Genomic DNA, 24,340 nt, shown 5'->3' with positions numbered 1-24,340 from the left:
CTGCTTGAGGGAAAACCACGACCTTTCCCAAGGCCTAATTTTCTCACCTTCAAAGGGATCGGGAGAGTTGGTTCCCGCAGGGTGGCCATCTCAGGAAGACCAGCAAAGTCTGCAGGAGGCGTGGAGGTACCCCACGGTCGATGGCCTGGCCAGGCTGGTGGGTGGGGATAATTTCCTGAGCATCTCACAGAGACATTCGATTCCTTCCTCCCTGGAGGACCCCACAGGGATACTCGCGGTGCCCGGCACCTGCCCTCTTGGATGGCTCTGAGAGAAGGAGGGGCTGGAACAGAAGATTCAGTGCCTTTGCTCTCGACTTCCCAGCGTACAGCCCTCCTCCCCAGCTGCTGGTGAGACGTGTCTGCCAACTGTTTGGATGTAGGAGGGGAGGAGCTAGTCTCCAGTGTCCCAGGCTGCTGCCTGTGAGGGCAGGACAGGGAAGGGAGGAGAGGAGGCTTTGAGGTCCCATGGGCCTGGGACCACTCCCTGACATCAGTGGCACTTAAGCAGGTATTAAACTGCTTTGGGCCTCAGTGTCCTCAACTGTAAGTGCTAATGAACAGTATCTTCCCTACAGGGTGTTGAGAGAATGGAAAATAGTGGGTGCAAAGACCCTGGCATCCCGCCTGGCACAAAGCAAATGCTCAATAAAAACAGCAGTTATTCCAGGGCTGGAATGTCATGGGGGCAGAAGGTCTGAATGGAAAGGAGGGTCTTAGACCAAGTGGTGAGGGGAGCAGCTGAACACTGGCCCCTGCTCCTCCCCTGGGATTCTGTGTGTGCGCTCATGCTAAGTCGTGCCCAACGTTGTGACCCTATGGATTGTAGCCCGCCAGGCTCCTCTGTCCATGGGATTCTCCAGGCAAGAACACTGGAGTGGGCTGCCATTTCCTACCCTGGGGATCTTCCTGACCCAGGGATCAACCCTGCATCTCTCCCATTGGCAGGTGAATTCCAGACTCTCTCCTTCTCCTTTCCTCCCTTGAAAAGTGGCTGCCAGGGGCTCACACCCTAGAAAGCAAAGTCTGTGATACAGGCATGGAAGTCAGAGGTCTGTGCATTCCACTCTAATTTTAAAGGAGAAAACATTTCCCCTTAAATCCTTCCAACTTGCCCTCAAGGACTGCTGGCATAAGCCCAGTTTTGAAGAGGTGAACTCTGAAGCTCAGACAGGTTATTTAGCTGAGGATGCACAGTGGTCAGAGAGGAGCTGGGACTGCAGAGTGTCTGACCAGCCACACTCTGGACCCCCGGTCAGAAACAGAAGTATGTGGTCCCAGGCCTTTCACTTGGTAGTTCATCACTGGGGCGATGCAAGTGCCCCCAAGAGATACAGCTGAAGGGAAGGAGAGGCTCAGAAGACCCAGGAAACAGCAATCTGGGGGTGAAAACCAAACGAAGAACTGCTAAGCACTGGCTATGTGTGCTGGACATTTTATGGGGATTTCCTTAAGAGGTGATACATTTTATCTTCATGACTCTCTTAGGAAATAGGCTCTATTATCATTCCCACTTTACAGATGAGGAAGCTGAGCACAGAGAGGTGAAGTATCCTGCCCAAGACAGCACAGCTAGTGAGCAACTGAGTCATGATTCTAAACGCAGGCTCTCTGGTCCCAGAGGCTACACACTGAACTGTCTCATCTGACAGCCTCCTGCAAGTTTAGACCAAAGAGAGACATGAAGATTCTTACTGGGACTCTGGAATGGCACCTCACCTGGAGTCAGTTCCATCTAGGAGTGGAGCTTGAGAATAAAGGAAGTTCAAACTTCCGGCTGGGACTTAGGGCAGGTTGGAGCTCCTTGATTCTGGCCCCAAGCATCTCTGGGTATAGTGCGTGCTCAGTCACTAAATCGTGTCCCACCTGATGCTTTGCGATCCCACGGGACTGAAGCCCACAAGGTTCCTCGGTACATGGGATTTCCCAGGCAAGAATACTGGAGTGGGTTGTCATTTCTTTCTCCAAGGTATCGTCCCAACCCAGGAATCAAATCCTGCATCTCCTGCCTTGGCAGGTGGATTCTTCCTCCCATGCCATCAGGGAGGCCCCCCTTGGGTGTCAAGTCACCTCTACCTGCATCAAGAGTACAGGCAGTTGCCTGGGGGCCTGGGAAGGAGATCCGCTCCCATAGGAGTGGCATGTCTATGGCTTATTCCTTCATCACACATTTCTGGCGCCCCTACACCCGTCCTAGGCCACTAGGTGCTGGGGACCTTTCACCATAAAAGAAAGCTCTAGCCCTGTCTGTGAGGTGCTCATGGTCCGGAGAAAACAGAATCAGAGTTCTCCGTGAGCAAGGCCTGACCAGCGCTGGTGGCACACAGAACAAGTACCACTTTGCTGGGCAAGTCCTGGAAGTTTGTCCAAGAACAGGGACGTTGAGGCCCGGACTTGAGGTGAGATATGGTGGGGCAAAGCCAGAACAGACTCGGAGTCTTCGGTCCCCGCCACTGACTCTACCCGGGAAATCTGAAAGCGGTCCAATGGAGGGTTTGTCGAGGGGGGTGGCGGGGCGTAGACGAACGGAGGAAGACAGCACCCACGCGCGTCCAGGGGACTGCGCCCCAGAGGGGACAGGCTGGAGCGCAGCTCCCTGCCCCGCCTCTGGACTCGGCGGATTTCTGCGCGAAGAGAATGACAACCCGGCGGCAAGCCGGGATGACAAAGCCGACCTGAAGGGCACGCGCCTTTATGTAATCGACCTCGGTTCCAAGGGTCTCGCGGGTTGGCGCTGAGCGCAGGAGGCACCGACCGAGGAAGGACGGCTGGGCGCCCGCGTTATTTTCTAGCAAACAGGAGCGGGGGAGGCAAAGCGAGCTAAGTTACGGAAGTCCAGGGAGCTTGAGAGCAGGGCAGCTCGCCCCGCCGCCCTTCCCCAGAGCCCGCGACGGCGAGCCTGGGCGCTCCTTGGCGTCCTTCTCCGCCCGGCCCCTGAGCCGAGCGCACAGCCTTCCTCCCGGGATCGCTCGCTGGGTGACCTTGGGAGAGCCGCTTGACCTCTCTGGGCCCAGTGGCCCGGGCTCTGCGTCTCGGCCCGCCGTGGCCGAGCCGCGCGGCGCTCCCCGCACGCCTCCCCGGCAGCTGCGGACGGGCGCGGCGCCGGCGGGAGGCCCCCGGGACGCCCCTCCCAGGCCCGGCCGCGCAGCCGGGAGCAGCCCCGCCAGGCGGCGCGCCGCAGCGGGCGGCTGGCGGCGGGGCGCGGGGCGCAGCGCGCAGGCGCGGCGGCGGGGCGGGGCGCTGCGGGCGGGGCCGGGCGCCCGGCTCGGCTGCTCAGAGAGCGCGGGGCGGCGCGCGGCGTGCGGGTCGCTGCTGAGCTCCGCGCCGGCGCCGGCTGGTGGGGCTCGCCTGGGACTGTGTCCAGTTCGCGGAGCGCGCCGCCGGCTCGGCCGGAGGGCCGCCTGATCGCTCCGGCCCGTGGCGGGAGCGCGGGGCCCGCGTCTGGGAGGCGGCGGCCGCCAGCGTGGGGCCGTCGGCGGCCAACCCCCGGGGACCGGGGCTGCGCGGCCGGTTCCCGCCCCGCGCCGCCGCCTCCGCCTCCGCCTCCGCCGCCGCCCCCGGGCCGACCGCCCGGCTTGGCTCCTCCGTGCCCCGCGCCGCCTCGCCGCGGCGTCCGGCCCGGGTTCCGCGCCGCTGGGGCGCGGGCGGTGTCCGGGCTTGCGGGGCCGCCGCCGCCGCCCGCCCGCCTGGAGTCCGCGTCCCGAGCCCGGGCGGCCGGCGAGCATGGAGGAGAAGTACCTGCCGGAGCTGATGGCGGAGAAGGACTCCCTGGATCCCTCCTTCACGCACGCCCTGCGGCTGGTGAACCAAGGTGAGGGAGCGCGCCGGCCGGCCGGCCGGCCGACCGACCGACTGACCGACCGGCCGGCCGTTAACGGTCGCCCGCGGCCGTTGGGGCCCCGGGAGCGGCGGGCTAGGGGAGGGGTGGGGCTGGAGACTGGGGCGCCGGGCCCGGGGGCGCCGCGCAGCTGTTGGGGGTGCGGAGCCGTGGGGCGGGCTGGCCGTCGACCCCGCGGCGGCCGGAGGGGACCCAGGTCGCAGTCTGGGGGCCTGATTCGGGTGGGGATGGGACACCTGGGGCAAGCCGGAGTGTTGTGTGCGCGTTGTGGGGAGACGCGGGAAGGCAGGCAGGCTGGGCGTTTGGATGAGACTTGAAGGGAATCGGGGGGGGGGCTCGAGGGTACCCCAGGGAAACTTGCGGTTGGGGGACCGCGGACATCTGGGGGCTTCGTTGGGGCGGGGTTTGGATGATCTCATTGGAGGGAGGAATGGGGCGGTGGGGGGCACTAGGGAACTAGTTGCGTTTGGTTAGTCTAGGGAGCTGGAGAAAGAACTGGAGGAAAATGGAAGGATTCGAGGGGATCGGAGGCAGAAGAGGTGAAGGGAACAGGTGCTTGGATTGTTGGTGAAGTTTGAGGACCTCGGAGGAGGTTTGGGGTCAGAACCCCGGGCACTTTGGAGGAGCAGGGCCCGCCGTCCCGGTTCCCTCTTCATCCCTCTCTCTCTCTCTCTCGCGGGTCCGGGCTCTCGCCGCCCTCCCCGGGGGTGGGCAGCCCACACCTAGCCTTGCAGGCCGGCCCTTGGAGAGTCATCGCGGGGCGGGAAGAGACCCACGCAGGAGAGTCCCCTTCTTGACTTGCCTGTTCTCTCTCTGGGAGGCTCTGGGTGGGTCACCCTCACTGGGGGCCGGCTCGGGGTTGAGAACACGGGCCAAGGAGTCTTCGCTGCTTGTGCCATTTTAGCACGCCTCCGGCCAGCTCGGGGCGTGAGCCGTCCCGGGAAGTACTGGACGCGGGGTGCAGGGGCGTAAGGAGGCGTGCCCGCCCAGGACGGCATTCCCTGGCTTGTTCCTTCTCCAGCTTCCCGAGTAATCTGCCGGGATGGACGGTAAATGAAGCCTGCTTTCCCCAGAGCGGTGTCCTTCATCCCCCCACTCCCCCGCCCCTGGATCTGGAATGCGTGTTTCAGATAAAGATGGGTTTGGGAGCCGCTGCTGTGCTTTTTCTCTGGGTGATGGCACAGACGTTATCCGGTCAGATATCCTTTTGCACGAATCACTGTGCCTTGAGGGTCTGTGGTTCCCAACTCAGCCGGGTCTGCTGATCTTCATGCTGGCCCTGGCTTTTGTATTGTTGAAAGTGAAAGATGAGGCGGACATCTTCTATTTGTGTATAGGTGTCTATATTTTACAACAGCGACCTCCGGTATTTGCCTATTGCGACCCGTTCTTCCTAGTAGGGTGTGTGTGTGGTCGAGTGAGGGTCTTGGTGGAGGGACTGACTGACTGCAAGAATTTAAGCTTGATATTTAATTTGTTGGACGGAGATGGGTTCACTGAGCTTTCCCATTTTAATTGTAGGCTTATTTTTATTTCTTTAATAAAACGGGCTTGTGAAAAAGTAATGGCTATGCGTTACAGAAAGCGAGTTTTAAGTTTTATTGCCATACTCTTGTGAACAGTTCTACCGTTGGGTTTGTACTCCTCACTCTTTGTGATTTACATATATCTTTTATTGCCTGCTGGGCTGTCATCTCTATGAAATAAATTTCTTTGTACGTTGTGTGAGATCACTGGCATTAGAAATATTCTGGATTGTGGAATGAAGTGTATTTTTCTGAATAAAGAAGCTGAGTCAAAGTTAGGTTATACTCAATTAAAGAAGCAGTTTAACAAAAGTGTAGCAAGTTATCTTATTTTGAAAGTCAGAACTAATTTTCTGTGCCAGGTTGCTGTGGCATTCATTCTTCTAATACATTCGGAATTCTTTTGGTTTCTGTGTTTTTACCTGTGGTAATTGCTTCCAGCTATTTGAAACAGATCTCGGGCAGTGTTGCCATTTAGTGTTTTTTTGTTTGTTTTTGCCGTGTAAACCTGATTACCTTAGTTTTTCATCAAAAATGTAATTCTTGCAAGAGGTACATTTCTCACATTGAACAGTTATGGAAGGAGCTTATTCAGATGTTATTATTACTGTTAATTTAGATTTCTTCAGACTGAAATGTTTTCCCCTTAAATCACAGGCTGGTATCTGGAATGCAAAGCTCTATCATTTAAAATATTAATTATGCTGTTACATAACTCCAGAATTACAAGTGGCATTTCTGAAACATGGTGTCTTAAATCTGAATCGATTATTATGACGCTTTGATTTTAAATCTGATAGTCATCTTGTGATTGACTACCAAGAGCATTTTTATTCTTTTTTTAATCTGTATTTTTGACTATTTCCCTCTAAAGGGAGGCATCTGTTTTTCAGATGAATCTTGATACTAGGATGGGTATTCAGGCACTAACTTGTAAATGGTAATGGGTCACACCTTTATTTTATTATGGAGTGGCCTGTGATAAGTAGACTTGATGGTTAACACCACCAAATGCTGTCAGTACCTTTATTTGCATAGTATTCTAAAGTTTCCCAGGCTCTTTGAGGCACAGCTGTCTACTTGTGTTCTCACACTCAAGCCCTAGTGAGGCAGACGTTGATGTCTCTATTTTTCACAGGAGGCAGCTGGTAGGTGACTGAGATAGGTGAATCTGAACTCAGATCTTTGGTCTCATAAGGCCATTGTTCTCCATACTCAGACTTTCTCCAAAAGATGGCACTGAAACACTTCACAGATGGGAATTTAAAACCCTGCCAAAGTCAGTAGAACTAATACGCTTGTTTCCTATTGACTTCCTGTTGATTTTTTAAAAACGTTTGTTTCTGTACTTGTCTAGTGGTCTTCTTTGAAGAAACAAGCTTTCATGGTAGATTTATCCTATAGGATTCTAGTGCTCAGGTCAAGAGGCATTTTTGAATTGAAGCCCTTTGGGGACCAATATATGATTTTAGTAATCAACACACTGTGATAGGGAAACAGTTGATAAATGAGGTGTGTTCATTTTTTAAAAATTCGGCATTTGTAAACACTGATAGCTGAATTACCTTTTTTTCTTATTATATTCAAGTAAGAACTTGAGCTGGAATCACAAGGTATATGCTTCTATGCTAATGTAGGTTGGCTTTTACACTTTGTCCAGGCTTATTCTTCCTAGCGGGCATTAGTTCATGGCTTTTATTGCAATTTTCTCAGGATAAATTTTCCTTCCCCCCACCCCCTCACATATTGAATGCTCTTGTTTCTCTGCCAAAGATAATGCATGATGTTTACTTGATGTTAAAACTGAATCAGATCAAATAAACTTTCTTTAAATCCCCACCTTCATTGCCTGTAGAGTGAGTTGACATTGCAGTTTCTTGCCAAGGAGGTTAATTGGAGATGAAAGTTGCATTCCGTGTTTTATATTATATTTGCTACTATGGGATGTGCTGACTCGTACTAAAAACATCTTCAGAAATGTCTTACGCATTATAATTTAATCCAGTTCTCTGGTGTTGCATTGGATGGTTTTCAGTCCAAACCAAGTAACCATTAAATAAGATTACATAACCCTGTATTTTTAATTATCTGATATATGGATTGGTGGCTGGTTCACTGCCGAGTTATATTTAGTGGTTGGTTATAAGAGGAAGTGGAGCAGAGGATTCCAGGTTATGGTAGTCTGTTAGTGTCCAGTGGAGAAGGAAATGGCAACCCACTCCAGTATTCTTGCCTAGAGAATCCCATGGGCAGAGAGGCCTGATGGGCTACCATCCATAGGGTCACCCAGAGTCGGACACAACTGAAGCGACTTAGCATGCACGTATGCGTTGATGTCCAGATAAATTTCTTTGTTGGTATTTCAAAATAAGTGTTTTTCATATTACATCAGTTTCTCTTAATAATGAGATTCTTAGCATTACTTAGGATATACATGTGGGATAAACATATGAAGGAAGGATCATTATTTTGCCTTATGTGCTTCTCTTTGTACAACAAAGCTTGATGGCTTAAAAGTTTCACTCTGGGGGACCTTTCTGGAAATTGTTTTGGTTGCTTGTGTGTTGTCAAGCATGTAAAGTAGGAGAAGAATGAGAGTGAAGGTTGCAGAATTCCATTTAGCTGTGGTGCCTTCACGCCATAGCATGTACTTCTCCTCTTCATCCAGGGAAGAGTGTGGTTATTTAGTTTCTAATAGTTTTTCATAGGCTTATCAGGTTTTGCTTTTTGTAAGAAAATGGATGCAATGACTCACATATTTATTCTTTGACTCACATTTTTAGATAAATCATTTTCTGTAGTTTTATGACTCAGAAGGATCCATGATTGTCAGTTACAGTGTTTTGGTGTCCAGACACTAGTAGCAGGTTTATTGAGAACCTACCTCGCAGGGTGTTTTTGCTGGTCCTGGACTGAGAGAGGGAAAAATTTCAGCCTTCTGAGGAATATCTGCTCTCTTCTGCATCAGATTGAGAGTGGGCTGGAAGTGTTTAGGTGCCCTCTCCTTTCCAGAGGAATGTCTTATTAGCCTTCAGCTATCCTTTTGAACTATTTTGTGACAAGGTGGTTTAGATTTAACTCTTGTTCTAGAAACATTTACCAGGTACTTCTCCACACCCAGCTATGTCTATAATCTTAACACTGGGAACAGCCCGAAATGTAGAGACTTTTAGCCCAATATATCACTTGTAGAAATGGAGATTCCAACAGTGACTTACCCAGAGTGACATACTGACAGAATGTCCGAGGGGATGTTCAAAGTTTGTTGTTTTCCACATCACATGGACCTTTGGATGTATGAAGGGTCAAACTGTGATGATACAGGTAGTTTATGACAGAAGGGGGATTAAAACTCTGGTCTTCATGTGCAGTTTGTTCTTTTCTCTCTTGCTTGTGCTGGAATTGAAAGATGAGTTATATAGCATCCATTGTTATATTGATACTGTATCCTCCAAGTTTCTGCTGTAGATATCTTGTATGACTACTTCCCTCCCTCCATGGGCTGCTGCTGCTGCTGCTGCTAAGTTGCTTCAGTTGTGTTCGACTCTGTGTGACCCCATAGATGGCATCCCACGAGGCTCCCTGTCCCTGGGATTTTCCAGGCAAGAACACTGGAGTAGGTTGCCATTTCCTTTTCCAATGCATGAAAGTGAAAAGTGAAAGTGAAGTTGCTCAGTTGCATCCGACTATTAGCAATCCCATGGACTGCAGCCTACCAGACTCCTCCGCCCATGGGATTTTCCAGGAAAGAGTACTGGAGTGGGGTGCCATTGCCTTCTCCACCCTCCTTTTGGGCTGGAGTGCCTTTTTACTGGCCTGAAGCAGGTGGTGCCTAACTCTCTGATGGGGTGATAATCATCACAATGTGGTATTTGGATCTCTGTAGTCCCTGGAGAGTGTGAGCTGTTTGGGATGTAAGGCGTGGTCTTACCTATCTTTGTGTCTTCAGAATCTCATATAGTTCTTGGTCCGTAGCCCTTGTAAACTCCAGTCTTCGTTTCAGTGTTGTTTTAATTCTCATAAAGGTAGAAGAATCAGAAAGTATTTGGAGTTTGGCAGTCCTTAAGGCCTTTGCTTTTTACCACTTTAGAGACCCTGACTGAGTAGGGGTAGGAGGAAGTCCCCAACAGGTGTGCAGGCAGACACGGAAGGGGGTTCTAAGTGAATCGCAGTGTTGAACAAGCAGGTGAGCATCCCGGGGCTCACTCCATGGGGTGGGCTGTAGGGGTCCTTCTCAGGAGGTGAGGAGATGTTATCAGATATGCTTGGAATCCCATGGTTATTTACTTTTATTCTTTCTTGAGGAACTTATTAGGGAGTGCACTCTAACATTGTTAGCTCTCCTTGCCTAAACTAATGAGATTTCTCATGACAGATTTAAACCAGAAGTTGGGTGGCCCTCATCGCTTGCTGAATAAGCCTTACCTGAAAGAGTTAATCTTCACTCTCAGATGCCACACAGAACTCCAAAGCCCTGGAGCAGTGGTGGTTGCAGATGGAATGCCAGCAGCAGTTTGGATGTCACAAGACCCTTTGCTTGTTGTCATCATTCCCCCTGAGTGGAGATAGAATGGCTTTACCAAAAAACAGAAGTGGAGTGTTCGTAGCTTTGGGATAATGATCATAATAAAAGCTGCCAAATGGAGGGCCTCTGTGCCTGGTGCTTCCTGTGCGTTGTCTCCAGTCCCCACAAGATCTTGCAAGGTAGCTGATTTTATCCCCTGCCTGTGTCCTTTGTTTTTTCAGATGAGGCATCCGAGGCTCTAAAGGGTGCACAGTCCTCAGGCTGAACTTCTAAATCAAGCCATCCTGTGTTTTGATAGGATACTTTAAGAAAAGAGACTCAAAGACAGAACCCAACATTGTTTTGTTTTTAAATAAGGGTTTCACTACAGTGAAAGCCAGTTAGGAAGTTCCCTTTGTGATGATGAATTTTTAAGTGGGGTTTCCCAAAATGTGTTTAACCAAAAAGGCAAGCTCCTTTTTTCCCTATGTTCTCCAGCAGTACTTTTCAGTCTTTAGTAAGCATTCAAGGTAAAGAGTTTTACTTATGTATATTCCAGCAGTCATGGATAAAGTAGGAAACCTTTCTGTATTGAAATAAGTCACTTCTTGATGAAGCTCTCTCTGTCTCTTAGAGACAGAGCTCTTCATGTTTAAATACTCTTGCAGAAACAGTTGGAGTGATATCAGGGATTTAGAGGCAGTTTATGTTTTAAAAATTCCCCATCTTTTAAAAATAAATTCATAAAAGAAAAAAAATACCAAAAACATACAAGAACATAGTCCCACAGATAATGGTTTTGGGTCTGTGAAGGAAGTGGGGTATGTTTGAATATACTTGATTGCAGTTGTTAATAAAACTAGTTACTGTTTATCAAGAACCTTTTTTGGGTTAGATGCTTTATGTACATGATTTCATTTAATTTTCTTAACAGTCTTGAAAGAGTAAATCATTTTACCTTATATTGTAGATGAGGAATCTGAGGGCAGGGAGGTTAAATAATTTGCCTAATGTCAGACAGCTAGTAAGTAAGTGGTAAGCCAGGATTCAGATCTTCATCTGCCCCCTGCAGAGTGCTATGCTGCACAGCTTACCTGTGTGCTCCAGCAGAGGTGGGAACTTTCCTTGTAGCTGGGCTTTCATGTTGACTTTCCTGGGAAAACCTTGGTCATGGAGCTCTTTAAAGTAAGCTGCCTGGTACTGGCCTGGTGCTCTGTGAGCAGGGCTGGCTGTACAGCCTGTAGGTAGTGCGGTGACCGTGTGGGGTAGGATTTATGTGACCACAGGCAGCCGTGGAAGGTCTGGCGGATGCCTTTACAAGGGAAACAGGAGCTGCTTCACAGGGAAGAGCTGCCGAAGGAGTCACGTGATTCTGGCAGATGACGACTTTCTAATCTGTGACTCTGTACCAGTTCCTTAGCTTCCCGGAACCGCAGTTTCTCATCTGTAATATTGGAGACCTTGTACCTCCTCTGTGGGGTGGCCATTTTAGACGGGGTGTAAGTACCGTGTCCTGAACCAACATTACCTGCTCGTTTCACAGAATTGCCCGAGACAGGTGTGTGCGTACAGGCATCACTTTCCAGACATAAAGTATATAATAACTCAGTGCATAAATCATCCAGTTTCCTTCCTCAGGGTAATTTTATGTTATTAAAATGATTTTAGTTTTCCAATCCTGGAGATACTAAAGGGGAAATTCATTCTTTAGGAAGCCTCTTTCATTAATATCATGTACAAAATTAGCAGCAGCTCTGACTGGTTTTTATTATGCTAGTCAAGATGCAGCACCTGAGGCTTCCATTAACAAATGAGGCTTCCATAAACAGATTTATGACTACACATCTTAAAACATGTCTGGACACTCAGCAGCCGCTCTCCACAGGCACAGGGTATCTTGCTCTGAATTGGTAAGCTGTAAATTTCCATAATTTTTTGCATTTCCATAATTTTTCACCAATCAGCCCCTGCTGCTATTTTAAGAACTTTAAAAGGTGTTCTTGGCATATTATTGATGTTCTTCCTTGGTGTGGTAAAGAGTTGTGAGTGTGTGAGAGCACCCTTTTTGATCTCCTTTTTGATGTGACTCTTACATTTGGGGTCACTGTTGGTTCACGCGCCCGTGGAGAAATTGTAATGGAGGGGAGAGGGGGCAGTTTCCATCCTGTCATTTCCCCTTGTTCTCCAGCTCCTTCAGTTACTTGCTCCCTGTGCCCTGCTCTTCTTCCACTAGATGGCGCTCCGTATAGCCCAGTCACCCTCTGCATCTGCACAGGGGGCTTCATCTGAGCCAGTGTTACTCTTGATCCATCATCAAGCTTGCGTTGCTTTGATAGTCATGTGCTGATATTAATCTTCCACATTGCTGATGTTTTAAGAGGCATACTCTCTAGCCAGCATTTTCAGAAAATCAAGATCAGTTTTTGTTTTGTGCCTAAGGTGTGCCTGGCATTGCTGCAAGGTTCTTTTTCATACATTACCTCCTTTATAAAGTCCTGGTGACTGCCTTGGGAAGTAGTTTTGTTGTTGTCATTCTACAGGTAAAGAAATGGAGGCTAGGGAGCTATATCACTTGTTCAGGGTCATGCAGCTAACTTACAAAAACATTTTTTTGGAGGAAAGTTTTGGGGTAATCTGACTTACGGCTGTTGGACATTGTACTCTGTTGATTTTGTTGGGGAGCACTATAGTGCTGATGGTGATTTGCATTGGCATGTATAAGTCAGATCCCTTGTGTGAGGAAGCAAACAGTGGTAGCCAAAGCTTTGTCAGCCGGTGTGGAAACTTGCTTCCTTTTGCTTCTTTTGTCTCCTAACTTGTGTGGGCCCAGGGGCTAGGTCAGTACCAGGTACAAAGCAATGGGGCACTTTGAACAAAGCTCTGATTCCGCTTTCAGTAATTTTAGCTGAAATATTAGATCAAGTCCATAGGAACTGAAAAATTTATACTGAAGTTTCTTTAACTCCATTCATTTATTTAATATTTGTTGAGCATCTGCCCTTCTGAATTGAACTGTTTGTTCTGGGGCAGTTGCTTCTTTGAGCCTATGTTCCCTTGTCTGCACATTGGCAGTAATGCCTGCCTTATAGGTCCTTAGGGCGAAATGACAATTATTTTGTATTTTTAAAATCTTATTAAATTTTTTTTAACATATAGGATATAGGTATATTTTTATACCCAATATGAGATAATTATTCATTTATGTTTATCTTCATTTTACATTGTTTCTTCTGTCTGAATTTCATGCATCAGGTCATGGTCACCAACTTGTGTAGTGGGTTATCTGCCAGTCATTTTTTAGGGCTGGCTGTCTCCTGCCATCCTGTGCCACCCCTGTCCCTTTCTTCTGGTTGCATAGGCTCAGCAAACACAAACAGAAGCTTAGAAAAATCTCTCTCACTTTTTGTTTGCTTCATTATGCAAACTGAAGCTCACTAAAGATGATAGTGAAATAAGATTCACCTGAGTGGAAAAGGACACATGGTTAAGGACACAGTTTTAAATCAGACGGACCTGAGTTCACATCTTAGCTCTGCCACTTCTCTGTGTTGTGACTGTAGATATATGAACCCCTCTCAGCAGTTTCCATGATGAAGAAATGGGGATGAAAAGTTAATTAATAAAGCCTCTGAAGTTTTTATGGGATTTCAGTGAGGTGTGTGTGAAGAGCTGTGTCATGTTTAGCATCTAATAAGTGCAGAATAAATGGTTGCTGTTGCCATCCTCCTCCTCCTCACCACCGTCCTCCCCCTCACCATCCTCCTCACCACCCTCCTCCTCACCGTCCTCTTCATCACCACCACTATCATATTTTAGTCAAAGAATCTGTAATCCAGTGGGGGAGATAAACATGTAGGGGGAACAATTTTAAGAGTGTGTTAAGTGCTATGGAAGAAGAAGACATAGAGGCTTTAGGGGATCAGAATGACCTTTCTCATCTCAGGACCAAGCTAGGCTTTCTGGCAGAGGCTTTTTCAGAGAGGAATAGCTGGATGCAGAAATTGTTGCAAATGGAGGAAAGGACTTGGGCAGGGATAGGTAAATTTTCTGACTCCTCCAGGTTATTAATTCCTATTTCCCATGTTTCCATAACATCTTCACATTTGTCCTTGTCATTGTGTGTTGTGGTTGTTTATCTGTCTTCTTTCATCTCCCCCTCCCATTTTCCTTCCTGGCATTACAATTTTTATTTGAAAACAAGTTTAAACTTAGAGTTAAAGGAATAGTGCTGAAAACCCCTGCATACCCGTTCGTCTGGATTCACCAGTTGTTTACATTTTCCCATTCTGTGTATTTTCATAACTCATTTGAGAGTAAGGTGTGTGTGTCTTGTCTACCTTTACCCCTAATACCTAAGTACCTTTGTATTTTTTGAGATTAAGGGCTGTCTGTGACATAACTGTACTTGCCAGTTAACAGTGATGGCAGAAGTCAGTCAGCGTTTTGGTGTTTTATTATGTAACTTACAGTCCACGTGCTGATCTCGCCGGGTGTTCCGGTTTTGTCTTTGATAGGATCAGGATCAAGACCACACATTGCATTTAGTTGTCAAGCATTTTGTTCTCTGAATTTGGAACAGCTCCTCTGTCTTTTGCCTTTCGTGGCACGCACGTTTGAGTACTACACAGGCCGGGTTTTGTAGAGTACCTCTCAGTGTGGGTTGTCTGCTTCTTTACATTTAGATTCATGCTGTGCCTTCTGTTCATACTGTTAAAGCCAGTGGACATGATGGAATTCAGGTGAGCTCTTTCAGATCCTAAAAGATGATGCTGTGAAAGTGCTGCACTCAGTATGCCAGCAAATTTGGAAAACTCAACAGTGGCCACAGGACTGGAAAAGTTTTCATTCCAATCCCAAAGAAAGGCAATGCCAAAGAATGTTCAAACTACTGCATAATTGCACTCGTCTCACATGGTAGCACAGAGAAGGCAATGGCACCCCACTCCAGTACTCTTGCCTGGAAAATCCCATGGACGGCGGAGCCTGGTAGGCTGCAGTCCATGGGGTCGCTAAGAGTTGGACACAACTGAGCAACTTCCCTTTCACTTTTCACTTTCATGCATTGGAGAAGGAAATGGCAGCCCACTCCAGTATTCTTGCCTGGAGAATCCCAGGGACGGGGGAGCCTGGTGGGCTTCCGTCTATGGGGTCGCACGGAGTCGGACACGACTTAAGTGACTTAGCAGTAGCAGCAGCACATGCTAGCAAAGTAATGCTCAACATTCTCCAAGCCAGGCTTCAACAGTACATGAACTGAGAACTTTCAGATGTTCAAGTTGGATTTAGAAAAGTCAGAGGAACCAGAGATCAAATTGCCAGCATCCGGTGGGTCATCAAAAAAGCAGGAGAATTTCAGAAAAACATCTACTTCTGCTCTATTGACTACACCAAAGCCTTTGACTGTGTGGATCACAACAGACTGTGGAAAACTCTTCAAGAGATGGGAATACTAGACTACCTTACTTGCCTCCTGAGAAATCTGTATGCAGGTCCAGGTCAAGAAGCAACAGTTAGAACTGGACATGGAACACCTGGTTCCAGATTGGGAAAGGAGTATGTAAAGGCTGATATCGTCACCCTGCTTATTTAACTTACATGCGAAGTACATCATGGGAAATGCCGGGCTGAATGAAGCACAAACTGGAATCAACATTGCCGGGAGAAACCTCAGATATGCTGATGACACCACCCTTATGGCAGAAGGTGAAGAAGAACTAAAGAGCCTCTTGATGAAAGTGAAAGGGTAGAGTGAAAAAGTTGGCTTAAAAGTCAGCATTCAAAAAAAAACTAAGATCATCATGGCATCCAGTTCCATCACTCCATGGTACACAGATGGGAAAACAATGGAAACAGTGAGAGAGTTTATTTTCTTGGACTCCAAAATCACTGCAGATGGTGACTGCAGCCATGAAATTAAAAGATGCTTGCTCCTTGGAAGAAAAGCTATGACCAACCTAGACAGCATATTAAAAATAGACATTACTTTGCTGACAAAGGTTCATCTAGTCAAAGCTGTGGTTTTTCCACTAGTCATGTATGAATGTGAGAGTTGGACCATAAAGAAGACTGAGTGCTGAAGAATTGATGCTTTTGAACCGTGGTGTTGGGGAAGACTCTTCAGAGTCCCTTGGACTGCACGGAGATCAAACCAGTCAGTTCAAAAGGAAATCAGTTCTGAATAACTGGAAGAACTGATGCTAAAGCTGAAACTCCAGTCAATACTTTAGCCACCTGATATGAAGAACTGGCTCCTTAGAAAAGACCCTGATGCTGGGAAGGATTGAAGGCAGGAGGAGAAGGGGATGACAGAAGATGAGATGGTTGGATGGCATCACCGATTTGATGGACATCAGTTTGAGCAAGTTTTGGGTGTTGGTGATGGACAGGGAGGCCTGGCGTGCTGCAGTCCATGGGGTCACAAAGAGTCAGACACGACTGAGCGACTGAACTGTGCACTCTTGGCAGGAGTTCCACCAAGGTCCTCCTCAGTACATCACAGCAGGAGGCACACAGTTTCATTGTCACTTTATCCCGTCATTATTAATGCGGCTAAGTTTTGTTCACTTGGTGTAGGTGGTGCTGGTTTTGTCCCCTGTAAAGTTTCCATTTTCCTTTTGTAATTAATTACCACTTTTGTGGGGTGATGCTTTGAGACTGTGTAAATACTCCTTATTAAACTCTCCCTCACAAATTTTAGTACCCATGAATGTTTCTTACCTTAATTAATTATTACTGTGATGGTTGTAAAATGGTAATTTTCTCACTCTGACATTCTGTCTCCATGTGTATGGGTTGACATTCTGCTGAAAGGGATCATTTTTATTTTTTTCTTTCCTTCTTTCATCTTCCCTACCTCTTGCCTGCCTACCATCGGTTGTCTGTATACATTTAGTTGGTTGTAGTCCTTCACCGTCACTGTATAAAGTGAGAATGTTAATCGCTAAGTCGTGTCCGACTCTTTGCAACCCCATGAACTGTAGCCCGCCAGACTCCTCTGTCCGTAGGATTTTCCAGACAAGAAGACTGGAGTGGGCTGCTGTTTCTTTCTTCAGGGGATATTCCCGACCCAGCGGTGGAACCCACGTCTTCTGCATTGGCAGGTACAATCCTTTCTAAAATCCATAAAAAGTGGTCTTAAAGTTCTGTGTCTCAGAGCACTTCATGGTTCTGTGGGGAGCCCTTGTCTGGTGAGAAAGGGGGGAGACGGCTGTCTCCTTCTTCCTGGGCTTCTGTCCTCAGGTCCTGAGGTGGCTCATATGACTTTGATTTGCTCAGTGGATTTTACTTTTTGTTGTGGTTTTGAGTGTGAAGAGTACTCTTGAGGAAGTTGTGCCTTGGTGATGACTCTGAGTCAGAGGCAGCTCTCCTGGCCCGTCATCAAGTGAGTGTGTTGGTTTCGCCAATCAGAGCCCAGGGGGACAGAGCTGCCTGCCCCCTCGTGTGGTCTGCCGTGAGGTCGGAGGATAGGGGCAGAAACAGGAAGGCTGTGTCACGCAGTGCAGTCCATGGGTTGTGTGCTCTCTTTATTTCCTTTTCCTCTGTCAGGGCTTTGCTCATTAAATGCTGAATGGGAGCAGTACCCTTGTTGATAATGAACTCTCTGGGCTGAAGGCTCTTCATGTCTGAAACGAGCACCAGGGGATCTGTGTCCTGCGGTCAGTGCCGGGTGCCCTGGAGGCCACTGGCCGCAGAACATGCTCCTTGTTCCCATCTTGTGGGGCCTAGCTCCCTCCCCGCCCTTACCCGCTCTGAGCTTTGGTCTAGAGACCGCCTGGGTTCCTGCCTGCCGGTCTTTGTGGTCCTGGGCCCCATGTTACCTGCAACAAAGGATGTGGGACAGAAGGTAGTGTTGGGAGCGTTGGGAGCCAGCGTCTGGCAGGGGGGGCGCCGTCTGTTCCTCACGCTGAGGACTTTCAGAGTCTCGGGAAACCCCTGCCGGCTGCTGGGGCGGACCTCGGGATGGGGTCTGAGTTTCTCCCCGGAGTCGAAGGGTGGCATGCTCAGGCTGGGCTCAGGGCCGCAAGTCTTTCATCCTGCTTAAAGGGTTCTCAGCCCAGTGGGGAAGCAGCCAAATTAAGACACTTACATTGCAGGGTGGTCAGTGCTTTAATAAAGACCGTGCGCGGGGTCTTCCCAGGGACCAGGGCAGCGGGAAGGCCCGGGGTGAGGCCTGATGTGGGGGAGACATGCGGGCAGATGTTCCTGCTCCAGCCGCTTCCTGCTGGTAAAGCAAGGCCTGGTTGCCTGTGCGGTCCCTCTCCGCCTCCACCCTCTCCTCCTCAGTGTTTCCCCCAGGCCCCAGTACAGCCCCGCCTTTCTCAGCCATGCCTGCCTCTGTCACACTCTGGGTTAGAATGCTTTGTTGGGAGCTGTTTCTCCCTTGGGCATCACAGCTTTCTACAGACAGAAAATCTGCCTTCTTGGCCTGGCTTCCTCTTCCAGTGCTGAGCACAGGGCCCAGGAGACGGTCGGTGCTCAGAAAGTGTCTGCAGGATGACTGGTCAGCTGGACTCAGTTTCTTCTCTGCATTAGGGCAGTGGGTTCATGATTTCAGGATGTGTTGGTGAAGGAAAATGAAAAAAGGCTGTTCTTTAACTCGAGTTTTTGGCTGCGGATTTTCTTGGGCAGCTGGGACAGTGTGTGCACCTGGCAGTGTGCGCACGAGCCTTGAGTCCAGGACTCAGACCTGTGGGCCTCCTCCCTGGGCTGTTTAGGAATTTCGGGATCTGGGCACATCCCTTCGCCTCCCTAAACACCAGCGCTTTAGTTTGCTGAGACAGTCATGACACTACCCACGTCCCAGACTTCCCGTGAAGTTTCGGTGACAAGACTCTGAGACTCCAGGCTTCTGAGCTGCTGCTGCTAAGTCGCTTCAGTCGTGTCCGACTCTGTGCGACCCCATAGGCGGCAGCCCACCAGGCTCCCCCATCCCTGGGATTCTCCAGGCAAGAGTCCTGGAGTGGGGCGCCATTGCCTTCTCTGAGGCTTCCGAGCCCCAAGGCTTTATTCCCTGCTGAATCGCAAGTGCCCAAAACAATCAATGCCTGCCACCCGGCGGGCCCTCAGTGTTTGTTGAGTGAATGACAGGGGAAAGCAGTTTGTTTCATCAGTCAGTCTGAAGTATAAGGTAAAAGCAGCCGTGTATTAAGAAGTGGGGCTGGAGGGGTAGGTGGGCACTAGAGCATGCAAGGGCCCTGAATGGCTGAGGAGTGGGAATGCATTTTAAGGCTCTGGAGCACAGCTTGAAGCATCAGTGCAGGACAATGTCGTGGTCAGCTATGCATTTTAGAAAGTATTTGCTGAGTAGTGCAGGTTGAAAAGCTTTTGAATTATGTGAGTTCAGAGTTACAGGTGGTATTTCTAGATGTCAGCTTTCATAAAAATGCATTACCTTGCATTTGAAGCCACAGAGGATGATGAGATCCTCTGGGAGATGAGATCCCCCAGGGAGAGGGTGCCTGTGCAGGGCTGAAGGAGGAAAGGGCAGAGGAAGGAATCCGTGCAGCCACATCAACAGGAGGCTTGGGCAAAGGAGAAAAAACCTGCCATTCTTTCCTGTCCTTAAGGTGACTAGCTTCATAAAGACCGTGTGATTCCATCAGTATAAATGATACTTTAAAATGTTTATTTTAAAAGCCTTTTTTTTACGTGTGATGCATTTCAAATAGAAATCTTAAAATTTGTCGCTACTGGTGATTCTGGAGCCAAGTAGGGTCTCTGTAGGCTTCACGAACCCTAAGTGATAGAATGTGGAGGAGCCTCAGGAAACGTGGGGGAGGTCAGTATGTCTGAGGCTTGTCTGTCTGCCGCACTGGCTCCTGACCTCACGTCTTCCGGATTGACTCGGGGCTGGTTTATACTTCCAGGAGACTTTAAGGGCTGTGCTTTGCGGCCTCTGGTTCTCACCAGCAAATACAGGTAGACATTGCTGCTCTCTGAGATTGTTGCGTTGCTACATTCGCAGGTGGTGGCGGCTCCAGATTCCACCCCGAGTGTGAGTCCTGCCGGCTGGCCAAGGTTCCCCAGGCCTCAGGGCTCCCTGGGGACTTAGGCTGGGCAGCAGACAGCCTTCCAAGCAGCATTCCAAGCTCTGATCATAGTGAAAGAACTCTGGCCACAGAACTTTGACACGTGACCCTTTGGCAGGCAATTGTTTTGGCCCCAGCACCTTTAACTTAGGACTCAGGCAGGAGCAGATGAGCATCTCTGCCTCTCTCTGGCTCACGTTGTTCTTATCTGGGCTTCTGCATGGTTGGCAGGGGCCTCAACCAAGATGGGTAGCCCTGTGGGCCTTTCTTTCTGCCGCAGCTACATGGTAAAGTGGGCCCCAAAAGGAGAGTGGGAGGAGAAAAGCCCAGAGAAGGCCGCCTTTTCAGAGGATGGTTTTTAGCTTCATTTCCCAGCCCCCTGAGGCCCCGTCTTCCTGTGCTGTATCCTAGGACAGGTGACAGGGTCCCAGAGCCTCCACTCGAGCCTCAGTTCTTTCCACTGGTCATGCTGTTACAGGTTTTGGAGAGGACAGCGCAGATCCTTGGTGTCCCCAAGACATTTGGGTATGTCACTGACATACCTGATATTTTGTTTTTCAGTTCCTTTGCCTTCAGACTGTAGTAAGAATTAGTAAAGTGTCAGTTCATGTTTCAGATTTCGTTTTAAAGCTGTTAGTTCTTAGTCAGTTAACCTTAAAAAAAAAAAAAAGAAAAAAAAAAAAAAACCCTTTCCCAGTATAATTTTGCCTTCTGTTTGAAAATTTCAGTAGCAAACTTTTCTAAGTACCTTGAATTGGTTTTCTTATTTAAAGAGAAGATATTGGTCTCTACCGTTATCACATATACATAAAAAGTATTTCTTCTGGTTAAAAAGATCACAATATTTAGTATAGGTTTTACACCATAAATTTTCCCTTGAAGCTTACCATGTAGTGTTCTTGAAGCTAGCCCAATCCCCAAGGGAAATGGATACTCTGTCTTGCTTTTGTTTTGTTCAGTTGCTCAGTTGTGTTCAACTCTTTGCGACCCCATGGACTGCAGCACGTCAGGCTTCCCTCTCCTTCACCATCTCTTGAAGTTTGCTCAGACTCATGTCCATTGAGTCAGTGATGCTGTCCAACCATCTCATCCTCTGTCGTCCCCTTCTCCTGCCCTCAATCTTTCCCAGTATCAGAGTCTTTTCCAATGAGTCAGAGCTCCTCGCATCAGGTGGCCAAAGTATTGGAGTTTCGGCTTCAACATCAGTCCTTCCAGTGAGTTTTCAGGACTGACTTTCTTTAGGATTGACTGATTTGATCTTGTCTTACTGAGGTTTTTAGTTTATTTATTTACCTGCACCAGATTTCAGTTGTGGCACCTGGGATTTTTCAGTTGGGGCGTGTGGAGTCTAGTTCCTTGACCAGAGATTGAATCTGGGTCATCTGCATTGGGAGTGCAGAGTATTAACCACTGGACAGCAGGGAAGTCCTTTGCTTAGTTTAGTAAAGACTCCACTCACTTTGATTGTTTCTTTTAATGTTAGGTTCTTCCTTGCTGTTCGTTGTATCTTGATTATATTATTTTACATTGTTGGGCCAGAATGTTAACAAGTCAGTTTATTTTTCAGTATCTTCTAAGTTCTTTTATGGCAGGGGCCAGGAATCAAGCCCTGTTAGGATCACTCATTCAATATAGATCGGTTGGAAGTGATTTTCTTAAAAGTCATCGTTTTAAGATGAGGTGCATATATCTGTATAGAGGAAACAAAAACAATCTGCTTTTTCCTTTTTCAGTTTTCTGATTCATATGTTACTCTGGTACCCTTGCCTGGAAAATCCCATGGACGAGGAGCCTGTTCATGGGGTCGCAAAGAGTCGGACATGACTGGGCGACTTCACTTTACATTAAAACTGAAAAACTGGACAAGAGAGTGCATTAGTTTTGTATGTCTGCTGGGACACATGGCCGCACATTTGTTTGCTTCATTATTTTATAGTTCTGAAGGTGACATGTTTGGAATGGGTCTCACTGGGCTGGAGTCAGGGTATTAGAATTGCCTCTTCTGTGGGTCTCTCTCTCCTGCTTTCCTCATCTGTCTTTAAGATCCTGATTATATTTCTCACCTGGATAATTCAGGATAAGCTCCGCATTTTAAGGTCAGCTGATCAGGAACCTTAGTTTTCTCTGCAACCACTAATCCTCCTTTGCCTGCAACTTAAATTCTCTGGTTCTGGAAATCAGGATGTGGGCATCTTTGGGGGAGGGGGCACTATTTTGTCAACCACTAGAGGGATTGGAGAGGCAGCAGAAACTGATGTTTATCAAGTACAGAGTATAGCTTCAACATGGTTTTAGGGATTTTCATGTATTAGGGCATTATCTCAAATTATACATCAGGGGTTTTAGAGATGTTAAAATAACTTATTTGTGTCATGTAATTATTAATAATAATGAGGTATTTTGTTGAGTTCTTGCTAAGTGTCATATACTGTGTCAGGAGATTTACAGAGCATATTTTTCTTAATTCTCAGTACAGCCCTCTGAGATGAATCTGAGATGAATGGCATACATTTCACTTTATACATGAGAAAACAGGCTTCCATGGAACTGTAATTGGCTCAGTGTTACATGGCAAGCTTGAACTGAAGGCTGTGGACTTTGTCAGTCTGATTCCCAAGCTCATACTCTTTCTGTTAAATTACTCCTCAGTTACCATTCCTCCCATCTATTTTCCATATTGTTTCATACATTATTTAATCTTTGCAGCAGCCTTCTACAGATAAATGGGCTTCCCTGGGGGCTCAGACAGTAAAGAATCTGCCTGCGATGCAGGAGACTGGGGTTTAGTGCCTGGGTCAGGAAGATGGCCTTCTCTTAATACTCCTATTTTATATATAATGAAACTGAGCCTGAGAAAGAGTAAAGCCAAGCTCTGTTTTGACTAAAAATCTGTGCTCTTTTTTGATGCCATAAAAGGTGTATCTTGTTTGCAGGTTTTTGCTTCAGTCATACATATTCAACATGATCACTTGAAATAATTTCATAAAATATGAGGAAAGTACAGAAAGAAAGCAACTAAAAATAATTGATGCAATAGTAATTTAATAAAGAATGCCCAAAGAGCACAAGGTTGTATGTCAAAAGTAGGGCTGAAAAGTGCTTGGTTTATACTGACCCTGATGCTCAGTGGCATGAAATAAAATAAACTAGAACTTGATTCAGAAATTTGTTTCAAGCTAATGTTTGTGGTAGACTGAGCAGTGGCCCCCAAATATATCTATATCCTAATTTTCAGAACCTGTGAATGCTACCTTATATGGCAAAAGAGACTTTGTAGATATGATTGAGTTAAAGACCTTGAGGTGGAGGAGATATCCCTGGTCATCTGGGTGGACCCAGTATGATCAACACTGGCCCTTAAAAGAGGAGTATGGAGGAGGAGTCAGAGTTAGAAGACCATGTAAACAGATTGGGGTGGTGTGGCAGCAGCCAGGAGTACTGGCAGCCTCTGGAAGGTGGGAGGGACAAGGTAAAGGATTCTCCCTTGGAGTCTCCAGAAGAAATGCTGCCTGCATGTGCCCATTTTAGACTCTGATTTTCACTACCATAAGGTAATACGTTATAAACAAGAAGCCACTAAGCTGGTGACAATTTGTTACAGTGGCAATACAAAACTAATATAATTTCCTTAAATAATTATGAACTGCTTAACAAAAGAACAGTTGGGGACGTTTTTTAAATAATGGATGCAAAAATAGGCAGAAAACTGGTAAGGAAATAGAAGACGTGAACACCACCACTGTATGCTGACTGGACTTAGAAAACATTTATAGAACATGCAGGAACCATCAGATTTTTCTCAAGTACACCTGGAATATTCTCTAGGACAGACCATATGCTAGTCCATAAAACCAGCCTCAGCATATTTTAAAGAACGTAAATCTTGTAGAGGACTCAGCATTCAATATGCCAGCAAATTTGGAAAACTCAGCAGTGGCCACAGGACTGGAAAAGGTCAGTTTTCATTCCTATCCCAAAGAAAGGCAGTGCGAAAGAGTATTTAAACTACTGCACAATTGCATTCATCTTATATGCTAGCAAAGTAATGCTCAAAATTCTCCAAGCCACACTTCAATGGTACATGAACCTAGACCTTTCAGATTTCAAGTTGGATTTAGAAAAGGCAGAGAAACCAGAGATGAAATTGCCAAAATCCGTTGGGTCATCGAAAAAGCAAGAGAATTTCAGAAAAACATCTGCTTCTGCTTTATAGACTACACAAAAACCTTTGACTGTGTGGATCACAACAAACTGTGGAAAATTCTTCAAGAGGTACCAGACCACTGTACCTGCCTCCTGAATAGTCTGTATGCAGGTCAGGAAGCAACGGTTAGAGCCAGACATGGAACAACGGACTGGTTCCAGATTGGAAAAGGAGTGTGTCAAGGCTGTATATTGTCACTCTGCTTATTTAACTTACATGCCGAGTACATCATGGGAAATGC

At 47.5% G+C, this 24,340-nt stretch overlaps 1 protein-coding gene across 3 annotated transcripts in view; it reads left to right on the top strand.

Moving 5' to 3' along the window:
* Nucleotides 1-3,248: 3,248 nt before the first annotated feature.
* Nucleotides 3,249-24,340, top strand: part of KHDRBS3 (KH RNA binding domain containing, signal transduction associated 3) — a 162,092-nt gene continuing 141,000 nt past the window's right edge. For 2 of the 3 annotated variants that reach the window (XR_008686709.2, XM_055432116.2), the window contains exon 1: nt 3,253-3,810. Coding sequence is in view for 2 of the 3 variants with exons in the window: in XM_055432116.2 (XP_055288091.1) it covers nt 3,723-3,810 (88 nt within the window). In the remaining variant the exon portion in view is untranslated. Of the gene's footprint in view, nt 3,811-24,340 lie in introns of all 3 variants that reach the window. The other variant, XM_088844846.1, reaches the window with a different exon arrangement.

The sequence above is a fragment of the Moschus berezovskii genome, chromosome 16 (genome assembly GCF_049115385.1).
Source record: "Moschus berezovskii isolate FMDL1 chromosome 16, NW_MosBer_1.0, whole genome shotgun sequence".
Classification (NCBI taxonomy): domain Eukaryota; kingdom Metazoa; phylum Chordata; class Mammalia; order Artiodactyla; family Moschidae; genus Moschus; species Moschus berezovskii.
The sequence above is the reverse complement of the archived record's forward strand: the minus strand, read 5'-3'. Positions and strand labels throughout refer to the sequence as shown.